The sequence below is a fragment of the Lissotriton helveticus genome, chromosome 1_1 (assembly GCF_964261635.1).
Source record: "Lissotriton helveticus chromosome 1_1, aLisHel1.1, whole genome shotgun sequence".
NCBI lineage: Eukaryota > Metazoa > Chordata > Amphibia > Caudata > Salamandridae > Lissotriton > Lissotriton helveticus.
The window spans coordinates 339318041-339342562 of record NC_136057.1 but is presented as its reverse complement, the minus strand read 5'-3'; the positions used below and the strand labels follow the sequence as shown (position 1 = coordinate 339342562).

Genomic DNA, 24522 nt, shown 5'->3' with positions numbered 1-24522 from the left:
CACCCAGAGCTCTGCTTCAGCAGTGGAATGATTTTCATGCCTAACGTCCACTTTCATACATTTGTTAAAAGTCAGTTCCTAATGCATGCTGTCATGTGCAAAGAGCCCCGAGCATACCCAGCATGTAGCTGTTCACTGATGAATGAATCAATCTGTGCATCTTTTTGTTTAAAATAACACAAGTTTCTCATTTACCCTTGCTGAGTTTCAAAACAGTAATATATTTGATCTCTGTCTCATTCCAGCTTCAAGCTCCGACTGTTAAAGGGTTTGATTTTGCTAAGCAGCACCTGGGCCAGCACAACAAAGATGATGTCTTGATTATTCACGAGCCGGCTCCTTTGCCAGTGCCCACCAAGGATGCCACCCCTTCTGAGAATGGAGATGTTCCCACTCCAAAATCCAAGACTTCCTCCAAATCCTGCAAAGCCCTCCGTCGCCGGGGGAGGTAAGCTATGTAGATGGAAAACAATGTCCATTTTCATGAACTTATATATGATGTGGTTGTAAAACCTGTTGTTTTGACACATCTTTTTTTCCTACCATAAAAAAAAAGCATTTTTGCCCACAAACACCGACTTGATTATTGCAGGCCAGCTGTTTGTGCAGCTTTGACCTCTAATTAGTACTGTTGAAGCATTAGCTTTTTTTCCTGCCATTGACTGGAGATACAGAAGAGATATTCCCAGGACTTTTGTGCCCCATCATGAGCAACTTACCGTGCGTCGTTTTCTGTATGGTTTTCCATTTGTTCTGCTATGTTTTCCTCTGTCTGCTTTGTACATTGTTCTTTCTAATAGGCACCTGCAGATTCCTCACCTTAATTATATCCCCCAATTGCCAGCCTTGATCCAAAAACTCAACCCAGCAATAGCTCTCCAGCGTGGCCATGAAATGCAATGCGGTGTCAGCTGCGACTTTGCCCCTGCAAGATGAGGGGATTCTAGGACATATAATTCACCAACTAGCACGCTGGTGTAGGTTCCTGTTCTTTTGTATCTCATGGACGGCGGTCCAAAGTTTCTCTCAGTACTTCACTGGTAAAGTTACTCAACTTTTGACAACCTAAGGTTTCATTGTTTGAACCCTGTTACAGATGTCATAAGAAGACCCATTGGACCTATGTGACGTCTTGTATGCGGTGTACAGGATCCTAACATAACTCTTTCACCTATTAATCATGTTCACCTCTCAGGGGTCTTACTTTGGGACTTAGAGGCCACGAGGTATCTGCAGGAAGCTGCATCTCTCATAATTAAAATGCACATGCGTTTGCTTATTTTTCTGGTGGATACTATATCTTCATTCAGATTACTCTCCGCCCTCTCTCCTTATCTGATGGTTTAGTACTGTAATTAATAACATCCCAAGGTGTGCAAAAGTATCATATAAGGTATTTGTCGCTGTTATTGATGTTCTTTATTACTATCTTCATGCCTTGATGAGGTGTGGAAGCACTGGTATGTTCTGGTGCCGTCACATCCTGGACAGGCGGAGTCGTGACTGAAGCCACATACCACCACCTGGGGAGGCTGGAGTGCTGTTGCCAGAATACAAGTTTTTGGATCCGGTCTGTTGCTTGGATGGGTTTTTTATTATAAGTTGAGGAATGCAATGAAAGCTATAGGGCTATATGTATCAAAATTGTATATTGCGAATACCTAATTGCGAATTTTTAAGAATCGCAATTAGGTGATCGCAGTTTACAATGTAAAAAACACAGAGTTTCATATAGCGATTCCTAGGGGGTCGCAAATCGCTCTACCTCATTAATATTGATTAGATAGGTAGACCCCCCCCCCCCCCCCCCCCAGGAATTGCTAAAATCACAGGGATGGTGGCCTGCTGGGGTCAGCAGACCACCATGCCTGTGACTGCTTTTAAATAAAGCAATCTTTTTTTGAAATGCAGCTCCTTTTTCTTAAAGGAAAACGGGATGTTTCTCCAAAATAAAAATGAAAAGTTTTATTTTTATTTTTTTAAGAGTAGGGGTCCGTGGGACCACTGCCTTCTCTTTAAAAATGCTGTATCAAACAATCACAAAGTGGAAGGGGTCCCTTCATGACCCCTTCCCATTTGCAAATGGGTTACCACCTACTTGAATTAGGTGGTAAAATGCAAATGTTTTGTAACCGCATTTCGGTCACAAAACATTTCTACATACTGATGCAATTCAGTATTCGGAACGGGACGCCCTAAACACGTCCTTTCCTAATAGCGAATCGCAAACCCATTTTGCGATTTGGTATTAGGTTACCGAATCGCAAAATGGGTTTTGATACATGTAAAAAGCCTTTTTTTTTTTTGTTCGCATAAGGACAGATTCTGCGAATCGTCCTGTTTGTGAATGCAAAATGGCTTGATACATGTAGCGCATAGTATCCACCAGGAATATTATTACTAAAGGCAAGTCATTTTTTTTCCAGCTCACAGAAAAGATAAGTTTATGCTCCAAGCCTAGTGTGTTTAACGCCTCAATGTCTCCACAGTGTGATCATGTAAGCCATCTAGAGTGCCACAAACCTAAAGTGGATCTAGTAATGTCCCACACATTAATAGATGCTACTATTGTGGTAATTGGAATCAATGAAAGTATCCATAGTACAGAACTAGGATTGAAAGTCCTGTTAACTTTCCTGTCTCCCGATTTTTCTGGCTCAAGTGTCCTAAAGCATCTCTCTAAATGTGCCTAGTCCAATCTAAAATCTATCCTTCTCTGTATGTTTTTTCTAAAGGAGAGTTTGGTAGGTGAGTCTCTGAGGAAAGGTGACTGGTAGTCTTTACAAAATGTTTTGTAGCCATTCTACCTTTTGACAGAAAAACACTTTAAGAAACATTATCAGTTAGTTAAACATATATGAGAGCGACATCTCCTCTAAATGCTTAATTTTGGATATATTGTATTTTCCCTCACTGGTGAGTCCATTTATGGCTGCTTCAGACTGTGCCTAGCAGACTTATTCGGTTCTACCTTTCATGATATTCTCTTCGATAATAGCTTTACTTGGCGAAGAAAAACGTCCCCACAATCCTTAATTATTGTGACCTCATTCGTTCCGCATATCATAGGTCAGTAGGCTGCGGCCTCAGACTTTTGGAAAGAATCAAGGCATTTGGTGAGTTTATGCTATCTCACTGTATAGTGAATATGATGAGCATCGCAACCTATTCATTGCTTAATTCTTAAATTGCTACTACTCCACTTTCTTTTGGAACTATTTAGGAGGCATTTTATACCAATTGAGACATTAATATCTATGCTTTATGCATGCCACGTTCTTAAACTAGATTCCTCTTGAATAGTTGCCATATTCCTTAGCGTTATATTGAACATAATAATATTGCGTATATAATTGCCATGCCATTCTTACAGCCTTAAGATATGTATGTGCATGATCAGAAGGTTCCAGGTAGTCAAGAGGAAGCCCGGTCCTATTTAATTGTCCCCTCTCAGTGCACACTCCCACTAGTAATTAATCTTTTATAGTAATTCTGTAAATTGTTTCTATCAAACCACATTCAATCCATGTTCCCAGTTACGCTTTGGATAAATGAGGTTGTAGTTATTCTAGTGCAAAAACAAATGCAAGACGTGAGTCCCGTGCTCTCCATGCCACTGGAATCAAGCTATCCAGGCTGATGAGGGCTGAAAGCCCGAAACCGGTCCTTGGATGCTTGTTTCCAGTCCAGGGAGGACCTGGCTTGGCAGTTCAGGCTGGACTGTTCCCATGGGGCACAGGGTCAAGACTGATTTGAATATGGCTGGGTCCAAACTGGAATGGCATGGTGAGCAAAAAAACGATGGATTTAGGCCCAGATCTCTGTACTGGGGTGAATGTATGACATTGTTCTGCATTCTGTCCATCACCTGTTGTTTTTGCAATTGTCACCCAGAGTGGGACGGGTATGCTCAGACGTGAGTCCCGTGCTCTCCATGCCACTGGAATCAAGCTATCCAGGCTGATGAGGGCTGAAAGCCCGAAACCGGTCCTTGGATGCTTGTTTCTAGTCCAGGGAGGACCTGGCTTGGCAGTTCGGGCTGGACTGTTCCCAGGGGGCACAGGGTCAAGACTGATTTGCATATGGCTGTGTCCAAACTGGAATGGCATGGTGAGCAAAAAAACGATAGATTTAGGCCCAGATCTCTGTACAGGGGTGAATGTATGACATTGTTCTGCATTCTGTCCATCACCTGTTGTTTTTGCAATTGTCACCCCGAGTGGGACGGGTATGCTTAGACGTGAGTCCCGTGCTCTCCATGCCACTGGAATCAACCTATCCAGGCTGATGAGGGCTGAAAGCCCGAAACCCGTCCTTGGATACTTGTTTCCAGTCCAGGGAGGACCTGGCTTGGCAGTTTGGGCCGGACTGTTCCCAGAGGGCACAGGGTCAAGACTGATTTGCATATGGCTGGGTCCAAACTGGAATGGCATGGTGAGCAAACAAACGATGGATTTAGGCCCAGATCTCTGTACTGGGATGAATGTATGACATTGTTCTGCATTCTGTCCATCACCTGTTGTTTTTACAGTTGTAGTTATTCTAGACTTTGGACACATTAATTTATAGCCTTATTCAGGCTTCCCTAATGCATGTTACACTGTGTTCTGCCAATGTGTGTGTATTCTCTAGATGAACCTCTGATTAATATAAAGACCCCCTTCTTAGTCTGTAATGAGAATTTGCAGGATCCGAGGAACACAGCTGAGAATTTTTCCTCAAAGCTGCCACTTTTTTCTTAATTGAAAAGTAATTATTGTGTTTTCACTTAGCGTTTTTTACCATTATCTGTCGATTGGACCATTTTTCATCACTTTGTGACTGGATTTCTAGTTTGAATGTCATCACTTTTCATTAAGTGCCCTTCGTGTGGGAGAAACAAAGCCGTAACAGATGCCTACAAAGTGTGTGTGGTATATTTGCCTCCCTCCCACTCGGTCACGGAGTGCGACATCTGCAAGAAAAGCTCCAAAAGGACATTAAAAGACATGCTGGAATTCATGAGGACAGAAGGACAAAAGAAGAAAATGAAGAGGCTAGAAAGATCTTTCTCTGGACCAGCTTCCATTTTCCATTATCTCTTTGAAAAGCATCACAGAGGAAGATCAAGGGAGAAAAAAACATCACTCTCCTTGTGACCGTAGGGCAACAGCGATATTGCAGTCCCCTTTGAAAACCACGGCCCGTCCAGTTCACCATCATGAAAAGGATCTACAAGACATTAAGGTCAGTCAAGGTCAAAACATTGACCGCAAAATTCATCAACATCGAGAAGACACTGATTGCCATTACAAGTCTTACCAACGTAGAGGATGTATAGTATGCCGTCTGCCATATTGACATTGAGATTTAATTTGCCGTCGGTTACTTCATCATCATCGTTGAAAAAACAGAAATGGTCTACATCGCAAGTCTCTAAACCTTGGTCCATTTTACAATCAGCAGTCCAAACTATATATTCTTCAGCTTCTTAAGCATTACAATTTCTTCTCTGGACGAGCAAATTAAATCCAGAAAAAGACGTAGCAAGAAATCAATAACTACCCCTCCAAAAATATATCCGGCATCATCTCCGAATCCGACACACTTACCATATCAGCCTATCACTCTGATTATACCTCTCAAGGATCCAATAGGGACTCTTCTGACACCACCTAATCTTTCGCCGCCCAGTAAAGCATGCAAGACAACTTTGTTGTCCCCTTTTTGAAAATGAAAACCTCAATTTCTATGCAAATCGCAGGAGCAAAAGAGTAGTATACAGTCTTCTCCTGGTGTTTCTTCAGAATTGAAGAGAACAAGATCATGATCACACTCTCCATATACAGATACTGATATGATATCATACTCCTACTTCACCAGCTCATTCAACTACCCAAATAGCACCAGTTGATAACATCATCACTTTCCAGGATGCATTAGCCAGAGGAGCAACAAGGTTAAATATTCCTCTGAGACACCTCAGACATCGGTGTCTGTTATCCTGAAAACTTTGCAACCTAGGATAATACCCTGATAATTGTTGCCTCTAATACCAGGTCTTAAAGAGATAGCAGAAGAACTATTTTTTACCCCTGCTACAGTAAAGGCGGTAAGACCGCATTTACTGAAAAAATACATGCCTCCTGACCAGGACCCAAACTTTCAGAATGCATCCTAATCCAGAGTCAGTTGGAGAAACAACAGTCAGGAGAAGACATGGTTCTGCGCCTTAGCTGGCTGCTCCCCCTGAAAGAGAGAGCAAATGTGTTATTGCTACTGGCAGAAAGATGTGTGGAACTGCATCTACACAACTTAAACATGCAAATGCTACTGCACTTCGCAGAAGCTACTACAGGTAAGTTTGGCTTGGTATGAAGTCCTTTAAGGAGGATTTACAGAAACATCGCCAGCAGGATTATATGGAAATGGTTGAGGATGATTCCTTAGTGGCAAATCAAACAATTAGTTCTGTGGTGGACGCCGTAGAACATTGTGCCACAGGCTACTGTCATGACATTTCTGATCAAAGCTTCTGTTGGCTTAGATAGTAATTTCCAAAGCTAGTAGCTCAATTAAAAATAGTAAATCTTTCCTTTTCGGGTCCATCCTTATTTGGCCACCATACTGAAGACAAAATGCCTCAAATGAAAAATGAGGCTGAGGCACTCAAAGTAGTTGGTATTAGGAAGATTAAAAATAATAATAATAATAATATAGGCCAAATTATCTAAATTGTTTTCAACAGAAGGTTCAACACCCAAAATGGCTTTACCAACCGCAACAGAAACAAAATCAGAAGTCTCAATACTGAAGGAGATATCAAAAGAGAGAAAGCAACACCCCCACAATCTTTACATTCAAGAGGAATAACATTTCTCAGGAAATAATGTTACCTCAATTCCCCATTCCCGGACAGTTTTCCACTCCTGTGGTGAGAGCAGTTATGAAGCACCTTTAGAGTGGGAATTAATAAGGTCCAACAAGCGGGTTCTGATAATCATACGTAAGAGTCTCCTACAACAAATTCAGGACATTACCAACTTGTGTACCTGTAAAGTCAGCATCGCATTCTCAGAACGACATCCTACAGAAGGAAACCTGCACCATAATTGTGCCATCCACCGCGGCTTCAGCGGGTCTGTTCTTGGAGTTTTCGCGCTCTTCACGAGTATAGGCGCCATCTTGGGGGTAGGAAGAATCGCCAGGCCAGGGAGCGCTCTAGCGGTCAGGCTGACCGGGTGGAGGCATTGCGAACTACACCCTATAAAAGGGTTAGGTGAAGGTAGGGTGGCCTGTTAAGGCTTCTACGCGCTTTGCTGTGGCAACTAGGCGCACTGTAATTTTAAAATATCCCGCTTTTGTCTTTTTGTTGAATTTTAATTTAAAAGCACTTTGCCCCTGTTTTTAGCCCTTCCACTTACCTGCACCATAATTGTGCCATCCACCGCGGCTTCAGCGGGTCTGTTCTTGGAGTTTTCGCGCTCTTCACGAGTATAGGCGCCATCTTGGGGGTGGGAAGAATCGCCAGGCCAGGGAGCGCTCTAGCGGTCAGGCTGACCGGGTAGAGGCCTATTTAGACGCACCATGCAAGCGCGCAGCGTGTGCGCGCGGCGTGTGTGCCGTAGTAACGCCGGAGTCATGCCAGAGTCCAGCCCGTCTGCGCCCGTCCGCGCTGAGTACGAGCTGGACGGCTGGGAGACTGGACCTACCGATGGTGAGGGTATTGACTACTGCTACACCTGGCAGGAAATGCAGACTCTTAGGACTCCTATGCGGCCTTGTCATCATAGGTACGCCCCAGAGTCATTTACGACTCTTTTGGATTGCCACTGTTTTCGGCATATCCATTCGGGGCCGGCTTCACCGGCGGCTCACATACCGCTAGCAAAGAAGACTGATTCAGGAATCCTGATGAGAAACGATCAGGGGTTCCTTATAAATGCGAGGTCCTTGATTAAAAATAATCTTGCGTTTAAGGATTTCGTCCTGCTTAGACAACCCGCATGGGTTTTTATTACGGAAACGTGGGCCAAGGACTCCTCGGGACCGGATCTGGTTGAGGCAGTACCGGATGGCTACTTGCTGGCGAGAGTGGACAGAGTGGGACGTGTTGGGGGTGGGTTAGGCATACTCTATAGAGACTGTTTTTCCTGCCACACCATCCCTCTCAATATACCGCTAGGTTCCTCTCAGGCCCTCCAGTTCTCTATTAGCGGACCCTATGTAGTTCCGCTCACTGGCCTTCTTATATATAGGCCACCGGGCACCAGGACAGCTTTCAGCCAACACATGCTCAAACTGTTAGAGCCATATTTTGGCTGTGAGCACTTTACAGTCCTTGGAGATATGAATTTCCGAGTCAAAGGATACTATAGCCCTATTAGACACTTTTTCCGGTTGTGGGATGAAACAACTAGTGAATGACCCCACTCATCAAGCAGGTCATGTGCTTGATGGGGTATTCTCTAACGACCCCCGGCTTACCACTGGGACTCCCATTCCTCTTTCATGGTCGGATCATTTTGCGATCCCTTTAGAACTAATCTCCCCGACTGTCAAGATTAAGGGAAATCAGTCAAGCAAAACGGAATTGAGACGCAATATCAAAAACATCTCCAATGAAATGCTTGCCCTTAGACTGCCCAGTATGCTGACTGCTTCAGAGGAGGATGTAGGGAAAGCAGTAGACAAATTTGATACTGCTATTAGAATTGCCATTGACGATCTGGCCCCTGCCTCACTCTGTTATTCTGCGAGGAAAAGCCCTTCGGCACCGTGGTTTTCTGAATCACTGAGACTCCTCAGACAGGGAGTTCGAAGACAGGAACGCCTATGGAGGACTAGCTGGGACCCGCAAGAAAGGGATAATCATAAAACCCTTCTTAAAGAGTATAAAACTGAGGTTATAAGGACTAAACAAGAGTACTTCACCTCACTGACCTCTGTGCTCTCTTCGCCCAAAGAGCTGTTTAAGATCGCTGACATGCTCACCTCTCTGAAAATACCAGACCCCGTGGTCAGTTCACAGCGGCTCTGTGATGATGTGGCACAATTCTTTCAATCAAAAATTGTGGACATTTATTCGGCCTTAGAATCCCAGAGGTCGGCACTATCTCTCTCTCAGAGCGTCCAGGTCCCTCCTCTAACACCCTTGGAGGAGATACCGGCAGGGTGTCTTTCCAACTTTCCCCCCCTCGCCTTGATGGATCTTGAAGCTCTCCTTTGGAAGACCAGATCGGGGTCTCCTTTGGACCCTTGTCCTTTAAAACTTCTTAAACAATGTAAGGAGACTCTTCTGCCCCGGTTACTTGAGATTATGAATAGGGCAATGAGAGAGGGGATCTTCCCGCCACAATGGAAAACGGCGGTGGTTAAACCACTGTTAAAAAAGCCTACCTTGGACCCGGGTGTTCTTAAAAATTTCTGCCCTATTTCACTGCTCCCAGCCCCAGCAAAGATGTTGGAAACTCATCTGAACCAGCATCTGGCGGTTTTCCTGGAATCTTCTGGCCTTTTAGATCACTCGCTGCATGGATTTCGGAGAGAGCACAGCACGGAGTCAGCCCTTACCACGGTGCTTGATAACATCCGTACCAGGGTGGATAAGGGCATGACCACTCTCCTCATCCTATTAGATCTTACGGCTGCGTTTGATACCCTGTCTCCCTCAGTGTTAACATCACGGCTGAGGGAGATAGGGGTTGAGGGGTCGGCACTTAGTCTGCTTTCCTCCTTTCTTGGCCAGAGGGAACAGAGAATCAAGCTAGGGGAGTTCCTATCTCCATCCCTTCCTGTGCGTTGTGGGGTCCCACAAGGGTCGGCATTAAGCCCGACCCTTTTCAACATCTATGTGACCCCTCTCGCCAGGCTTATTAGATCGTACGGGATGGAGGTAGTCTCCTATGCCGACGACACGCAGATTATGATGTCTCTCGCCCATCCGGTCACCTCGGCTGCCTCCAATTTTAGACACTGTATGGAGGCAGTGGCTCAATGGATGATTTGCAATTCATTGAAGCTTAATGGCGAGAAGACCGAAATTCTGGTGTTCGGAGGCAAGGAGGACATTTGGTCAGCGGAATGGTGGCCTCCTTCCCTGGGAGTGTGCCCCACACCCACCGCCCTGGCTAGGAACCTAGGAGTTATGATCGATCCTCATTTGGGGTTGGGTCAGCAAGTGAATAGGACCATCTCCACTTGCTGGGGCATAATAAACATCCTGAAGAAAATAAAACACTACCTGTCCCCACCAGCAAGAAAGCAAATAGTAGTTGCACTGATAGGCTCAAGACTCGACTATTGTAATGCCCTATACCTGGGCATTAACAAGAGTCATATCACGCGACTTCAAATGGTGCAGAATGCGGCCGCAAAATTTGTTTTAGATCTGCCCAGGCGGGCCTCTGCTACGGCTGCTAGGAAAGCATTGCACTGGCTCCCAATCGATGCCAGGATCTCGTTCAAGTGCCTTTGTTTGATCTATGGGGCCTTGGCCACGAACAAGTCAGGAGGTATAAGGGATCTATTAATATCCTATACCCCCTCCAGATCCCTGCGCTCAGCTAATAAAGCCCTGCTATCTATCCCCCGTGTCCGTAGAGCTAGGTGGGGTGGCAGAGCCTTCTCAACCTTAGCTCCAAGGCTGTGGAACTCTCTGCCCGTTGACATTAAAACCCTCCCTTCAAAACAGGCCTTTAGAAAGGCACTCAAGACATGGCTTTTTGCCAGTGCATATCCTTAGCTTGGTTCTGCCTTTTTTGATTTTATTTTGTTAGGCGCCTTGATGCCTAAGGGCTTAGTTGCGCGTTATAAATTTCATTTCATTTCATTTCATTTTATTTCATTTCATTTCATAACTCCTAATAGGGCTATCTCATCAACAAAATATGGGGTATACTCAAAATATTTTCTGGTCAACAAAAATGAGTCCTCCCTTACAACACTGTCCAATTTTTGACCTACATCCTCTCAATAAAATGATGGTAAAAGAAAAGCTCACAATGCTACCTCTCCATCAAAGTTTCCCTCATATAAAAAAAACTATTGGCTCTCTTTAATGGATATGCAAGAAACATATTTCCACATTCCACTTGGAACAAAACACAGAGATCTGAGATTTATGGTGGGAAATACCCACTATCAATACACTGTTCTGCTGTTCGGACTAAAATCCTCTCCAAGAACATTATCAGAATGCAGGGCAGTTTTTCAGCTTATCTGAAAATCATTTTTGTTTAACCATATTTAGACGATAGTCTTATAAAAGCGAATACTCATTTGAATAAAAAAGAGACTTACTGTTCACTCTTAATCTTCTATAGAGTTAGGTCTCATTATTAAGATGCAAAAATCAATTGAGAAGTCAGTGCAATTTCTCACGTAGTTGGGAAGATTCACAAACCCAATGACAGAATGAGTGTATGCTTCGGAGGAGAGAGTCTTACCTATCCATCAGAAATGCCTTGATCTGAAACAAACCAGCAATCCCACAAGTCGTTAAATCGCATCTCTCCTGGGATTTATGGCATCTATATAGTCCCAATAGCAAGAGTATTCATGCGACCTCTGCAACAATGTCCAGAGGGCTAATGGTCACAGAAAAGAGGCAAATGGGAAGATCATCTCTGACTAACCACTCATGCGGAACAGTCTCTAAAAGGGTGACACATCATTTAAATCTCATGAAAGGAGTCCAAATCCTGAAAACACTTCCCAAAACACTAATAGTGACAGATGCATCATTGGCAGATTGGGAACCACACCTCTATCAACTCAAAGGACAAGGCATTTGGTCTTCCAAATATTAAGCATACCACATCAGTCTGCCAGATCATCTAGCGTTCCCTAAATTAATTTAACATAATGATACAACCATACAACTACACTACCATGCATTACGTAACAAATAAGGAGGAACAAGATCCAGATAACCGTCTCTTAAGGCATAGACAATGTGGCACAGGCCGTTCGCTGAAGGAATCAGTTTACATGAACCAAGAAGCAGATTTTATCCGTAGATACTACTAGGAAAATTCCAAATGGGTCTTAAACAATGTTCTGTTAGCCACCGGTTCAGTTTTCTAGGGCTAACATTTGCCACTGCACCATGAGTGGCTGGATAGGAATTATTTCTCTATGCTCTCCTATATAAGAAAGTATAAGACTAATGCATGCTAAGAAATCAAATGGTGAAAACCATAAGGTTTGTATATGTACAGCGCTTTGTGGTGTTGTTTCTTAGTAAGGCTATGGTTTACTGCAAAGAAAAAGATTTATGATGCAATCAATTGATGGCGTGTGTGTTATGTTATTTGTGCTTGTTAAGCACACTATCACCCGCAAGGGTATCTTGGGGATCAGCAGGCATGTGTGCCTAGCCCTACATATGGTAGGTTGGTTCAGCTTCCTGCGGAATTTCAAAAGAGAGAAAGAGGCTCTGATGTGGAGTGGGAGGTGATGTAAAAGAATGCCTGTTGTCATCTGGTTCTGTTTGTAGGTGGGATTTGTGCAAGTAGGAATCCTGCGGTGCAGACATGTCTGAGTAGTTGGTGGAAGGAGATGCAACTGTTAAAGTACGTGAAGCCTGAGTTGTGTAGTGTCTTGAATGTGTGTGGGAGGAGTTTGAATTGAGCGCATTTGTGTATGGGAAGCCAGTGTAGTTCCCTAAGGTGTAGTATTTATTTATTTATTTATTTGCGGGTTTATATCGCGCTTGAATCGACTCCCGAAAGAGTGTATCTGCGCCCAAAACACCAGTATGATGTTAGTTCTATGTGGGAAGTTGACCATAAGTATTTCTGCCAATTCCTGAATGGTTTGTAGGCTTCTAGTGAGTTGCTTGGTGATCCAGGTTAGAGGGTGTTCCTGTAGTCCAACTTGCTAGTGACAAAGGCGTAAGTGACCATTTTTCTATTGTTGCTTGTGAGCCATCCGAAACAGTATCGTCGGGATGTGGAATTAGAAACAGTGATGGCGTTGACTTGTGTGTGGTCATGTCCAGTTTGCTGTTGATGATTATTTTGTGGTTCCTGGCATGGGTCCGAGTTCGACTGGCTCCCAGTTGTAGTTCCATGGTGAGGTGTTCATGCCAAAGATCACTACTTCTCTCTTCTCATTGTTGAGCTTGGGACAATTGGCTTTCATCCAGTGAGCGACGTTGGTCATGCAGCCAGTTTAAGAGATGTAAAAGAAAGGTACTGCCTGGATAACAGACAGCACCCTCAGAAGGTCTACCTACTGCTCTCCTTTATTGTGACTAAGACAAATGTCCTAAAGGAAATTTTATAGCCAGGGAGAGGTACATCTGGGCTATTGTTCCATTTAAATGGGACCCTTACTGACACCTAAAGGTGCACTGGTCAAAGCCCTGTTCTTGCTCACCAGTGAATAAGCAGGTGGCCAGACTTAACAGAGTGGAACCTGGTGACACTCTGTTGCTCAGTAAACATCCTACTGTAGAGATTTTGGATGTTCAGACTTCAACCAGGAAGGTGAAACCCATTGCATTCCCTACAACTCCCTCAAATATGAATTCTAAGACGATTGAGTCGTTCGAAAAACAAATCTTCTTTTCAGCTAGCCTGGCATTGAAATTGGTCAACACAATCTGCTTGTTGGGCTTGTATATGAAGGCTGTGTTTGGGACTTGGCCAGTGAGATCTTGCTGGCGGTCCTGGAAGTCCATAGGGCTCCCTGGCTCAAAAAATTCAGGACAATCAAAATTAAGTCAAATATTTAATCTGTGCTGATACTCTCGCTCCATGGGATGTTCTGGATATGAACAAGGTCTTTCCCATCGATATATCTTCAGTTCACTGTTCAACTGAAAAGCTGATTCTGACTTGGAGTATTTCAAAGAAAGTATGGCCAAGGCACACTCCCTGTTTTTTTTTCCCCACCTCTGCCAAACAGTTTCCTCACAAGTTTAGAATATTCCAGGCGGCTTGGGGTAGAGCCAACATCTATATCCCTATTCACTGCTGCAATCCCCCTGGCCCTTTCAAGGGTGGGGATGTGGATTTGGTAGGCAACAACAGGCCTACAAGTGCATCGGTCTTCCCAATCTCCTTCCCCTGCGGCAGCAGCGACGAAGCTGCTTAGAAGCTTCCTGTGGGAGGCAGGATCCAGCATTTTCATCCAAGGTAGAAATCCATCCCATTTTGACTGTTGGGTCCATTTCTTGTTGCCCTGTCAACCCTTCCCCATTCCCCAGCCTCCCCCAGATGAGAGTGAATCTCATTGGCACACCTATGCATTATTTTGCAAGAAGTGCAATTTGTAGTTTCCAAAGGAGCTATCAAGAGGGTTCGAGACTTGGAAATAAGGGAGAGTTGCTGTGCTAGTTATTGCCTTGTGCGAAATAAGGATAGGGTTCTTTGGCACATCTTAGAACTTCCTCCTCTGAATGCCTTCCTGTGGAAGGACACATCAAAATGTTCACGTTGGCCCAGATCCTATCTGCCTTAGACCATAGGGATTGGGTCTTTGGACATGCAGGACACAAATTGCAATTTTAGTTTGTCGTGCTGACCTTTGGCCTCACTAGTGTTTGTAAAGGTGATAGTGGTGGTTTCTGCCCTGCTTCAGAGATCTGGCATACTTGTTTTCCCTTTCCTCAACAACTGTCTGTTGAAGACAGGCTTGCCGTAGTCCGTCCGAGACCACCTCCAGATGATGGCCAACCTCTGGTATCGCACCGGACTCCTTTGCAGAAGTTTACTTTCATTTAAGCTGTCCTGGATACTGTACAGTTCAGGGACTTCCCTCCATTGCAACCAGTGAGCCTGGGTCTCATTAAGAGTAGCCCTGAGGCTTCTTGGCCATTTAGCTTCCTGCATCCTCATTGTAGACTTTCTGTTGGCATATGCAGCCTCTGCTATAGTATGTGAACTTCCAGTGGGCCCATCGCCAAGGAAACCTGTTGGAGGCTATTTAGATCTCAAAGGAGACCGCACACAGTCTGAACTGGCAGCTACTATATCCCACTAGGGCCAGCAGCGAGCCTCTCTGCCTTTCCAAACCAGACCTGACAAGTTCATCACTCCTGGGTTGGGAAAGGTCATTTGGGAGTGGTAGAGATCAGGAAACTCTAATGAAACCCTGACTTCATATCAACTTGTTGGAGTTATGATCCATTTGGTTGGCCTTGAAGACCTTACTTTGTCCTTCAAAGGGAGTGAGGAGCAGATTCTTACGCTATGCAGTATTGCAACAAGCAGGACGGGATGGGGTTCTAGGCCTTGTATCAGAAGTCTTTGTATCTCTGGAGTTGGTTGGAGTGTCGAGGCATCTTCTTGATTGTGAACCACCTGACAGTCTTTGAATGCCAGAATGGACAAGCTCGGCAGACTATATCTGACAGACCCCGAGTGGTCATTGCATCCTGATGAGGAGCAGGTCATCATCCAGCATCCTGATGAGGAGCAGGTCATCATCCAGCAGAGAGCAGAGAGCCCTCGCTAGATCTTTTCACTACTGTTGAGAAAGTGCAGTGTCAAAATATTTCCGTGTCTGAATTTCCGCAGGAGAGGAGTTCCAGCTGGAATGGAACTCTGGACACTATTAAAAGTTATTTGTCTGGCTTTTCAGTCTTCTTTCATTTGCCAATTTGCCAGACCAATCTTTCTTGCTTACATCCCATGTTGTGATGAGGTTTATAGAAGGCTTTACACTTGTTTACTCCCAAACAGTTTGTGAGGCCACAGTTTGCCCTTAATTTGGTCTCAATGTTCTCAGGTTCATGCTCTTGGAGCCGATACATAGTTGCTCTCAGCATCTCTTGATTTTAAGGGCTATTGTCTGAGTGAGCTTCAGACACTGTTGGTTCATCTGTCCTACACCACCTACAAAACTGGTGTCAAGAACTTAGACAGCTTTCTTTCCAAACGTGGTAACTCCTTTCTTCTTTGGGGAGTCGATCACCCTACATTAGGTGCCCCTAATCACCACTCGAAAAAGGAAGAGAGGCTGTATCGGCTGGACTCTCAAAGGGCTTTGGTTTTATATTGATCATACCAGGGATCACAGTGTGAACAATCAGCTTTGTGGGGTCCTCCCGGGAGAAAAAAGGGAAGGCTGTTCCAAAGACTGCCGTGTTGAGGTGGGTAGTCCTTTGCAAGAAGATGTGTTGTGCACCTGCCAAGAAGGTCTGAGAGCCCATTCTACCAGTTTATAACCCTACTACCACTGTTGGCTCATAAACTGCCTGTTCTTGAAATTTGCCAGGCTGCCACGTGGGCATCAGTATAGAACTTAATGGAATCACTGTTACCTTGAAAACCAGATTCGGCAGGAAGGAAATTATACCAGCTCAGTCCAGCACAATTGTTTGGTCTGAATCCCCTCTAAGGACACTCTACCTGGGAGGTACTGCTACAGTATCTTTCCTAAGGTGCGGAATCTATAGTTAGAAGTATCCATAAAAAGAACTCTTACCTTTGGTAGCAATTTTTCTGGTTGTTGCTCTAACTGCAAATTCCTCATTGCCCTCCCACCTCCACGTTCTGTGGGGCGGCCTCCTGTCAACATGTTGAAAAATCCCAAGTTAGAAATCTGCACACTGATACTGTAGTGTAGTTCCTATATTCCCAATAGGCTTTGCGCATTGGAATAGTATATTCTATAGATTTGACGTAGGACTGAAGTCGACTAGGTCTCTACCGAATATACTAGACTTAATTGTGAGTGCCAGCTAGCTCAGAGATTACTAGAAACGTTCTCGAAAACACAAGAAGGGATTAGTTTCTGATAACCGCATAAACATGACAACTTTGTTTCCCAAGAATAAGAAATCTATCTCTAGAGTCGCGGAAACAATAAATAGTTATTTCACTCAGTCATTCGTGCATGCTTCGTTTCACCTGAGGTGCAGAGAAATAGAGAGACAGGCGTTTTCAATAAAAGAGTATTTATTGAACAGTCTTCTTTCTCATGCAGAGAAAATGAACTGCTACAATCGTAATACTGGTTGCAAAGTACAATGCGTACAGTTCGAAGATTATTATAAAATAATACTGTAAAAGCATGATCCGGTTCTAAGCCATAAAATACATAGAATACATACATTGATAAATAAAGACTAAAAAGTACTCAACTGGTGCTTCTAAAATAAGTCTACCTTGGTGTACCTAAGTTATGTCTAGTACAAGGGAAGAAGTAAGTGAGGTGTAGCTTAGTTTCAGTATTCTTTTGCCAAGAATCTAATCCAAGAATTCTCTAAGGGGCCTAATCAGCTCCGTACCTTGGTTTAGAAAGAAGGAAGTCTGGTATCTCTCTCTCAGGACTCGATTTCCCAACAACCCGCAAGGGTAGCTTGGAAACACTGGAGCTGGATTTCTCGGCAAGAGAAAAGACAGCGTCTCTCAGTGCGTCTGCTGGAGGGTCGGCATCCTTCGGCACTTGCTGCAGTAGGGCGTCGGGCAAGTAGATAGTCGAACTGCTCCAAACCACCGTGTGTCTCTTTGGGCAAGTGTGGGCATATTTATACCTCGAAGGTGCCGAGTTTGACGTAAGGTTGGACATAATAACGTCATCAAAGACTTAGTTCTTTGAAAACTCCATGAGTTCTTGGATAAATCAATATTCATGCAGGGGGAAGTCCCTGACTGCTGAAGGCGGGTTTTTCCAAGAAATCATTGTAGATTTTCGGAACTAGTGGAAGTAGCCAAGCCGTATTAGGACTACTTAAGCTATGTCTTAATATGGTTATGATTTCTATGCCTATATAAGGATAGGGTGATTTATACCTATATATGGGCATGAATAGGGAAAATTATACTAGGGTCCTAAAACACTATACAACAGTACTTCCAATTGTTCATGCTCCATGTCTGAGAGCACAGAAAGAGACAAGCAAGAAACCGGCATCAGCGTGCATGGTTGGCACTTATATGCAGCTTTGCTGTATCATTTCTGCAGCAGTATGAAGTCCGTATGGAGCTACACTGCACTGCACCACCTAGCGGCATGCATGAGCATTGTTGGTAAAATCTTTCTGGATCCAGTATGGCACCTGTTGAGTATTCTAAAGTGAGGATTAGGAATCTGAGGATTGCTCAAGTATCTAGTAGAAAGAGCGCTACCGAAGGTAAGCAACTTGTTCAGTGTGAATGACATGTGGTTGACTCTGTGCATGAGAAATCCTCTTTAGCATTTGTTTGTTGCTTTGTGTATTTAACCTTGTTTAATGCCAGTATGTTTGTTTATTGTAAACTAGCTTACCCGTCGCAAGTTGCTACGGTATTTTTTTGTTTTTTCCGTCTGGTGCGTACACGAATAAATCAGAAGGTTTTCTGCCGCGTGAGCTGGCCACATACATTTGTCCATGTGAGAAGCACGGATTCTCCAAATCTAGTCCACACACTAGCAGCGATTGTCCTTGTGCTTTGTTGATGGTCATTGCAAAAGCGAGTCGCACCGGAAACTGTAAACGTTCAGTATTGGAAAGATTATGAGGGTCCGGGGGGGCCGATATTTAACACACTTTTTTAATTTATTTTTTTAAGCCAGAAACGTTTGCGGGAGTGTACTCAACAACTTCCCAAAGTTTCATGCCGATCGGATGAATGGTGTAGTAATGCATAAAGGACAAACTGACTTACTTTGGTTTTTATATATAGACTAGCAGCCCGTCCCGACGTTGTCCGGGGATGAAATATAGCAGCATTTGAAAGTGGGTAATGCTGACGTTTAAATGGCTGAAGTGGCACAATAGTTATGCATCCATAAGGGATTTTTATGCCTTGTTTAGCATTGATCTTGCACGTCGTCTTTTACCTGTCTTGTGAAGTTGGTAATTTCTGTGCAATTTGTTTGTCCGCTTGTGCATGCAGAGTTAGGAAGATCGTTCGTGATATGTGCCTCCTCAGCTGTAACGTTTTTGATGATCCTTCGTGATATGTGCGTCCTCAGCGGTAACGTTTGCAGCTTGTGGGTGCTGTGGAGTGGGTTGGTTATAGAATCCCCAAGAGCGTTCTGTCTGACTTTAATCTGTGTACACTGACAGTGCAGTGCGTGGCAGCGTGCTTGCGAGGGCTGCACGTGTGTGATCCCCGCTGGTAGGCTGACTGCCTTGAGGCCCCGCCTGAGCACCGGACTAAATTGAAATCGTTAAGTGTGTGAAATGCCGCCTGAATGCGAAGCTCCATGAAAGCGGCTCCCAGTTGGTAGGCTGACTGCCTTGAGGCCCCGCCTGAGCCCCGGTCTAAATTGAAATCGTTAAGTGTGAAATGCCGCCTGAATGCGAAGCTCCGTGAATGCGGCGCACATTTTTGTAAATGCGAAGCTCCGTGAATGCGGCGCACATTGGTGTTTGGCAATGCCACTGTCAGAACGGTTAGGCCCAAAAGTGAGTACTGTGAAGGTTAGCAGTAATGCTGCGTGAATGGCGCACCCCGTCAATGCAGCGCACAATTTTGTGGGTTTTTTTTGGGCCAGGCCCCTCTGACAAAGGCGACGCCCACAATGGACTACTTTACCTCTAAGGTTCTTTACCTTCATAATGTATATGGTGGGCAGATGTATAGCCTATGTCCATCTGCTGCAACTAATTTAAAAAAGGGGGTGGTGATGGACAGAGTATCTGAATTAAGCAGAACACTCCTACCCAGTCAAAAGATCAGGGCTTGATCCATCACCGTTTTTTAGCTCACTGCACCATGCCAGTTCAGAACCTGGCTATATGCAAATTAGTCTGTCCCTGGCCCAGTGCATCATGGGAACAGGGCAGACCAAACTACCAAGCCAATTCTTCACTGGAAAGGAAACAAGCTTCCGGGGACCGGTTTCTGGCATTACAGCCGTCTTCGGCCCGGCTTGCTTGAATCCTGATGGTGCAGTGAGCAAGGGACTCATGTCTGAGCATACCCTTCCACACTCATGGTGGCCAAAATAATTTCAAAAAGGGGGTGGCGATGGACAGAGTATCTGAGTTGATCAGAACACTCCTACCCAGTCAACAGATCAGGGCTTGATCCATCACCGTTTTTTAGCTCACTGCACCATCCCAGTTCAGAACCTGGCTATATGCAAATTAGTCTGTCCCTGGCCCAGTGCATCATGGGAACAGGGCAGACCAAACTACCAAGCCAATTCTTCACTGGAAAGGAAACAAGCTTCCGGGGACCGGCTTCTGGCATTACAGCCGTCTTCGGCCCGGCTTGCTTGAATCCTGATGGTGCAGTGAGCAAGGGACTCATGTCTGAGCATACCCTTTCACACTCATGGTGACCAAAATAATTTCAAAAAGGGGGTGGTGATGGACAGAGTATCTGAGTTAATCAGAACACTCCTACCCAGTCAACAGTAAAGAATTGGCTTGGTAGTTTGGTCTGCCCTGTTCCCATGATGCACTGGGCCAGGGACAGACTAATTTGCATGTAGCCAGGTTCTGAACTGGGATGGTGCAGTGAGCTAAAAAACGGTGATGGATCAAGCCCTGATCTTTCGACTGGGTAGGAGTGTTCTGCTTAATTCAGATACTCTGTCCATCACCCCCCCCCCCCCCCCTTTATGAATCGTTTTGGCCACCACAAGCGTGGAAGGGTATGCTCAGATGTGAGTCCCTTGCTCACTGCACCATCAGGATTCAAGCAAGCCGGGCCGAAGACGGCTGTAATGCCAGAAACCGGTCCCCGGAAGCTTGTTTCCTTTCCAGTAAAGAATTGGCTTGGTAGTTTGGTCTGCCCTGTTCCCATGATGCACTGGGCCAGGGACAGACTAATTTGCATGTAGCCAGGTTCTGAACTGGGATGGTGCAGTGAGCTAAAAGACGGTGATGGATCAAGCCCTGATCTTTCGACTGGGTAGGAGTGTTCTGCTTAATTCAGATACTCTGTCCATCACCACCCCCCTTTATGAATCGTTTTGGCCACCACAAGCGTGGAAGGGTATGCTCAGATGTGAGTCCCTTGCTCACTGCACCATCAGGATTCAAGCAAGCCGGGCCGAAGACGGCTGTAATGCCAGAAACCGGTCCCCGGAAGCTTGTTTCCTTTCCAGTAAAGAATTGGCTTGGTAGTTTGGTCTGCCCTGTTCCAATGATGCACTGGGCCAGGTACAGACTAATTTGCATGTAGCCAGGTTCTGAACTGGGATGGTGCAGTGAGCTAAAAAACGGTGATGGATCAAGGCCTGATCTTGCGACTGGGTAGGAGTGTTCTGCTTAATTCAGATACTCTGTCCATCACCACCCCCCTTTATGAACCATCTGCTGCAACTGCCCTTTCCAATGCTGTATTGGGTGTTGTGATTGGTGCTGTACTTCTTGAGTTTACCCGCCTCAAAGGTTTCGGCTCTCTTTATAATAGTAGTATAGATTGTCCATGTATACTCACATTTACCCAATAATCCTATATTACGTTTTCTGCTGCTCTGGTGGGTCTGGTTTGTGCAATATAAAACTGCTCATAAGTAAATGAAGAAGTTTCACTCCTCTTGACCATGACCTTTAATCACTTGGAACAGCTGCTATACAGAACAACCAACACCCCGTAGTTTACCTGGATAGAAAGATAATGCTTTTCTTCCTTTTGCTGGCCATTGGCAAGGAAATGTATCAGCCTAGTTGAACAGTTGTAAGGCTCGAACAATGCTAACCTTAGGGAAACATACAAAGACATTTCTGTGGAAAGTTAGCCCTCTTTTAAGTCCTTCATAAAATGTGTGATGTATGTTTAAAAGGAGAAAAGAATAGATCTGTTTTCAGCTGTCATATTCTCATGTTGGAAGAGAAGTCTTCTAGTGTTTTTATCCTATGGTGACACCCAATGATATTCAATCTCAAAGCTTCCCAAAATGTAAGTTAGATTCAGCTTCTTTCTTTGTCGACTTCAGCGTACTGACACTGTTAAAAATGATATCTTCTCATCTGTTCTTGGACTACTCCAATTGACTATTAATGTGTGGACATTTGCTGTATTTTTTTGTTCCCCTCATATCTGTGTAGAGTGACTCCGTCAGATGCTGGCTCTTCAGGAAGTGATCAGTCCAGCGTGAAGGAGTCCGCAGAAGAAACTGTGAAGGCACCGGTGCCTCCCCAGGAAAGTAAAACACGCAAGGCTGTCAAAAGTGGTTAGTATGATTTCTCAAATTTGCAGTTAGCCATGTCCTGTCAAGTCTGCACACCAGTACCTTCTATCACTTGTATAATTTTTCTTTAACATTTTGTTTCCTACATCACCGTGGGTTTTTAGGAGCCCTGCAGACAAGCAGTGGAAATGAGCAGCATTCTTCAGCAGCTATTTTCGAGCATGTGGACAGGGTATCCCATTCATCTGATCTCAGCAGGCGTTTTCCCAGCAAAATCCAGCTCATCGCCATGCAGCCGATACCAGCCCGTCCCATGCATAGTTTTGTGATTACTGACCGTGTCGCAGAGACAAACAAGATAAACAAAGAGGTAGGAAGAATGCAACAAGCATTGGAAATGCAATAGTGCTCGCATTAGGAAAGTTTGAGCTATTAGTCTTATAAATGATTTGTTTTTTATGTGTTATTTTCTATAGCATTTGTAATGCAACATGTTTTGTATTTACGTGACTTAGATGTATTGATATTACAAAATAACAATGCTTTTAATTTTTTTAAATAATTAATACTTAATTTATTTAATTTGTAATGGTAATAGCTTAAATTTTTGTAAATTACTTTTGTGAAGATTATGTTCAGTGTTTTTTATTGTGACGAAAATCCAAGAACAGAAGTGAAATATTAACATCTTTTTGTGATTTGTAATAACGCGTGAAAGCTTCAAAACAGCTTGAAACATTGAAAGAACATATTTGAACCAGTGATGCTGTTGTTGCGCTGAGTGATGCTGTTGTTGCGCTGAGTGATGCTGTTGTTGCGCTGAGTGATGCTGTGGTTGCGCTGAGTGATGCTGTGGTTGCGCTGAGTGATGCTGTGGTTGCGCTGAGTGATGCTGTGGTTGCGCTGAGTGATGCTGTGGTTGCGCTGAGTGATGCTGTGGTTGCACTGTGTGATGCTGTGGTTGCGCTGTGTGATGATGTGGTTGCGCTGAGTGATGCTGTGGTTGAGGTTTCGCTGAGTGATGCTGTGGTTGCGCTGAGTGATGCTGTGGTTGTGCTGAGTGATGCTGTGGTTGCGCTGAGTGATGCTGTGGTTGCGCTGAGTGATGCTGTGGTTGCGCTGTGTGATGCTGTGGTTGCGCTGAGTGATGCTGTGGTTGAGGTTGCGCTGAGTGATGCTGTGGTTGCGCTGAGTGATGCTGGGGTGGCGCTGAGTGATGTGGTGGTGCTGAGTGGTGCTGCGGTGGTGCTGAGTGGGAGAAAAAGGAGAGGAGGGAGAGGGTAAAGAGAGGGAGAGAGGAGAGAGAGGGGGGAGAGAAGAGAGGAGAGGGAAGAGAGGTAAAGGGAGAGAGGGAGAGGGAAGTGAGGGAAAGGGAGAGAGGAGAGAGGGAGGGTAAGGAGAGGGGGGAGGACGAGAGCGAAGGACGGAGGGGAGAGAGAGGGGAGGGGGAGAGAGAGGAGAGCAGGCAGAGGGGGAGATGGGGAGAGGGAGAAAAAAGAGAGCAGGGGGAAGGTAAAGAGAGGGAGAGAGGAGAGAGAGGGGGAGAGAGAGGAGAGAGAGGGAGAGGGTGAGAGAGGAGAGAGTGAGAGGGAAGTGAGGGAAAGGGAGAGAGGTAGACAGAGAGAGGGAGAGTGAGAGAGTGAGGGGAGGGAGAGAGAGGGAAGGAGGGAGAGGCACATTCCCACTAGAGAGGCCTAGGTCACGGAGCACGTGCATGACCCGGAAGTGAACCAGCATTGGAACAGCCAATGAAACTCCTCTGCAGCTGACGTCATGCTGACCTGTGACTGACTCATTAGATTCAAGAGCAGTAAACATTGGCTTGGACACTGTTCAACCCGGTCACTCGGAGTCACATCAGAGCATTAAGGAGGCGCTGTAAAACATGTTTAATGTGGACATTAGAGCTCGTGCTGGGAACACACGTGCACACGGTGGGCCTATTGCTATCATTCACACCAGGCAGGGTTTGCTGTCACTAAGCACATTATGTTGCTAACTGACGACATTAACGAGACAGATGACGTGGTGGTGGGAAAACGATCACAGTCAGACCAGCAAGGACACTAAGAGCTCTACAGCAAACGCAAAGAAAGACAGGGCGAAAACCCATTCTCTGCTGGCAAATCGCGCGGGTGCACAAGTAGGCCAAGTTGGGGCTAATTTGTAAACAGCAGTTGGCACAGTAAAGGCAGAAGGCCTTGAAAAGGGAAGGGCGAGTCATGCAGAGGACATAAAATTCAAATGTGCACAGAAGTGAGGGGAGGGTGCTGAGAGGACTGGAAAAGCCGCCAAGACCTTTAAAATCGGTGTGCTCTGGAAGCTGAGAAATGTTGCACCCGGTGAGCAGGAGGGCCACAAGTAACGGGCATTGCCACAATCACAGATGAATGACATAGCGACCTAAATGAGCCAGAAAAGGAAGGCTAAAAAAAGCTGCCATGTTAAAAAAATAAACGCGAGACACGGCCTGGCGGCCGTGTAAAGTGAAAGTACGGCCTGCCTGGGCAGTGA

General features: G+C 45.0%; 1 protein-coding gene across 1 annotated transcript in view; it reads left to right on the top strand.

Moving 5' to 3' along the window:
• The window catches only part of KIAA1549 (KIAA1549 ortholog), a 938976-nt gene that overhangs the window by 663801 nt on the left and 250653 nt on the right, over positions 1 to 24522 (top strand). The window contains exons 11-13 of the mRNA XM_078673003.1: positions 246 to 448; positions 21926 to 22050; positions 22173 to 22378. Coding sequence (XP_078529129.1) covers positions 246 to 448; positions 21926 to 22050; positions 22173 to 22378 — 534 coding nt within the window. The remainder of the gene's footprint in view (positions 1 to 245; positions 449 to 21925; positions 22051 to 22172; positions 22379 to 24522) is intronic.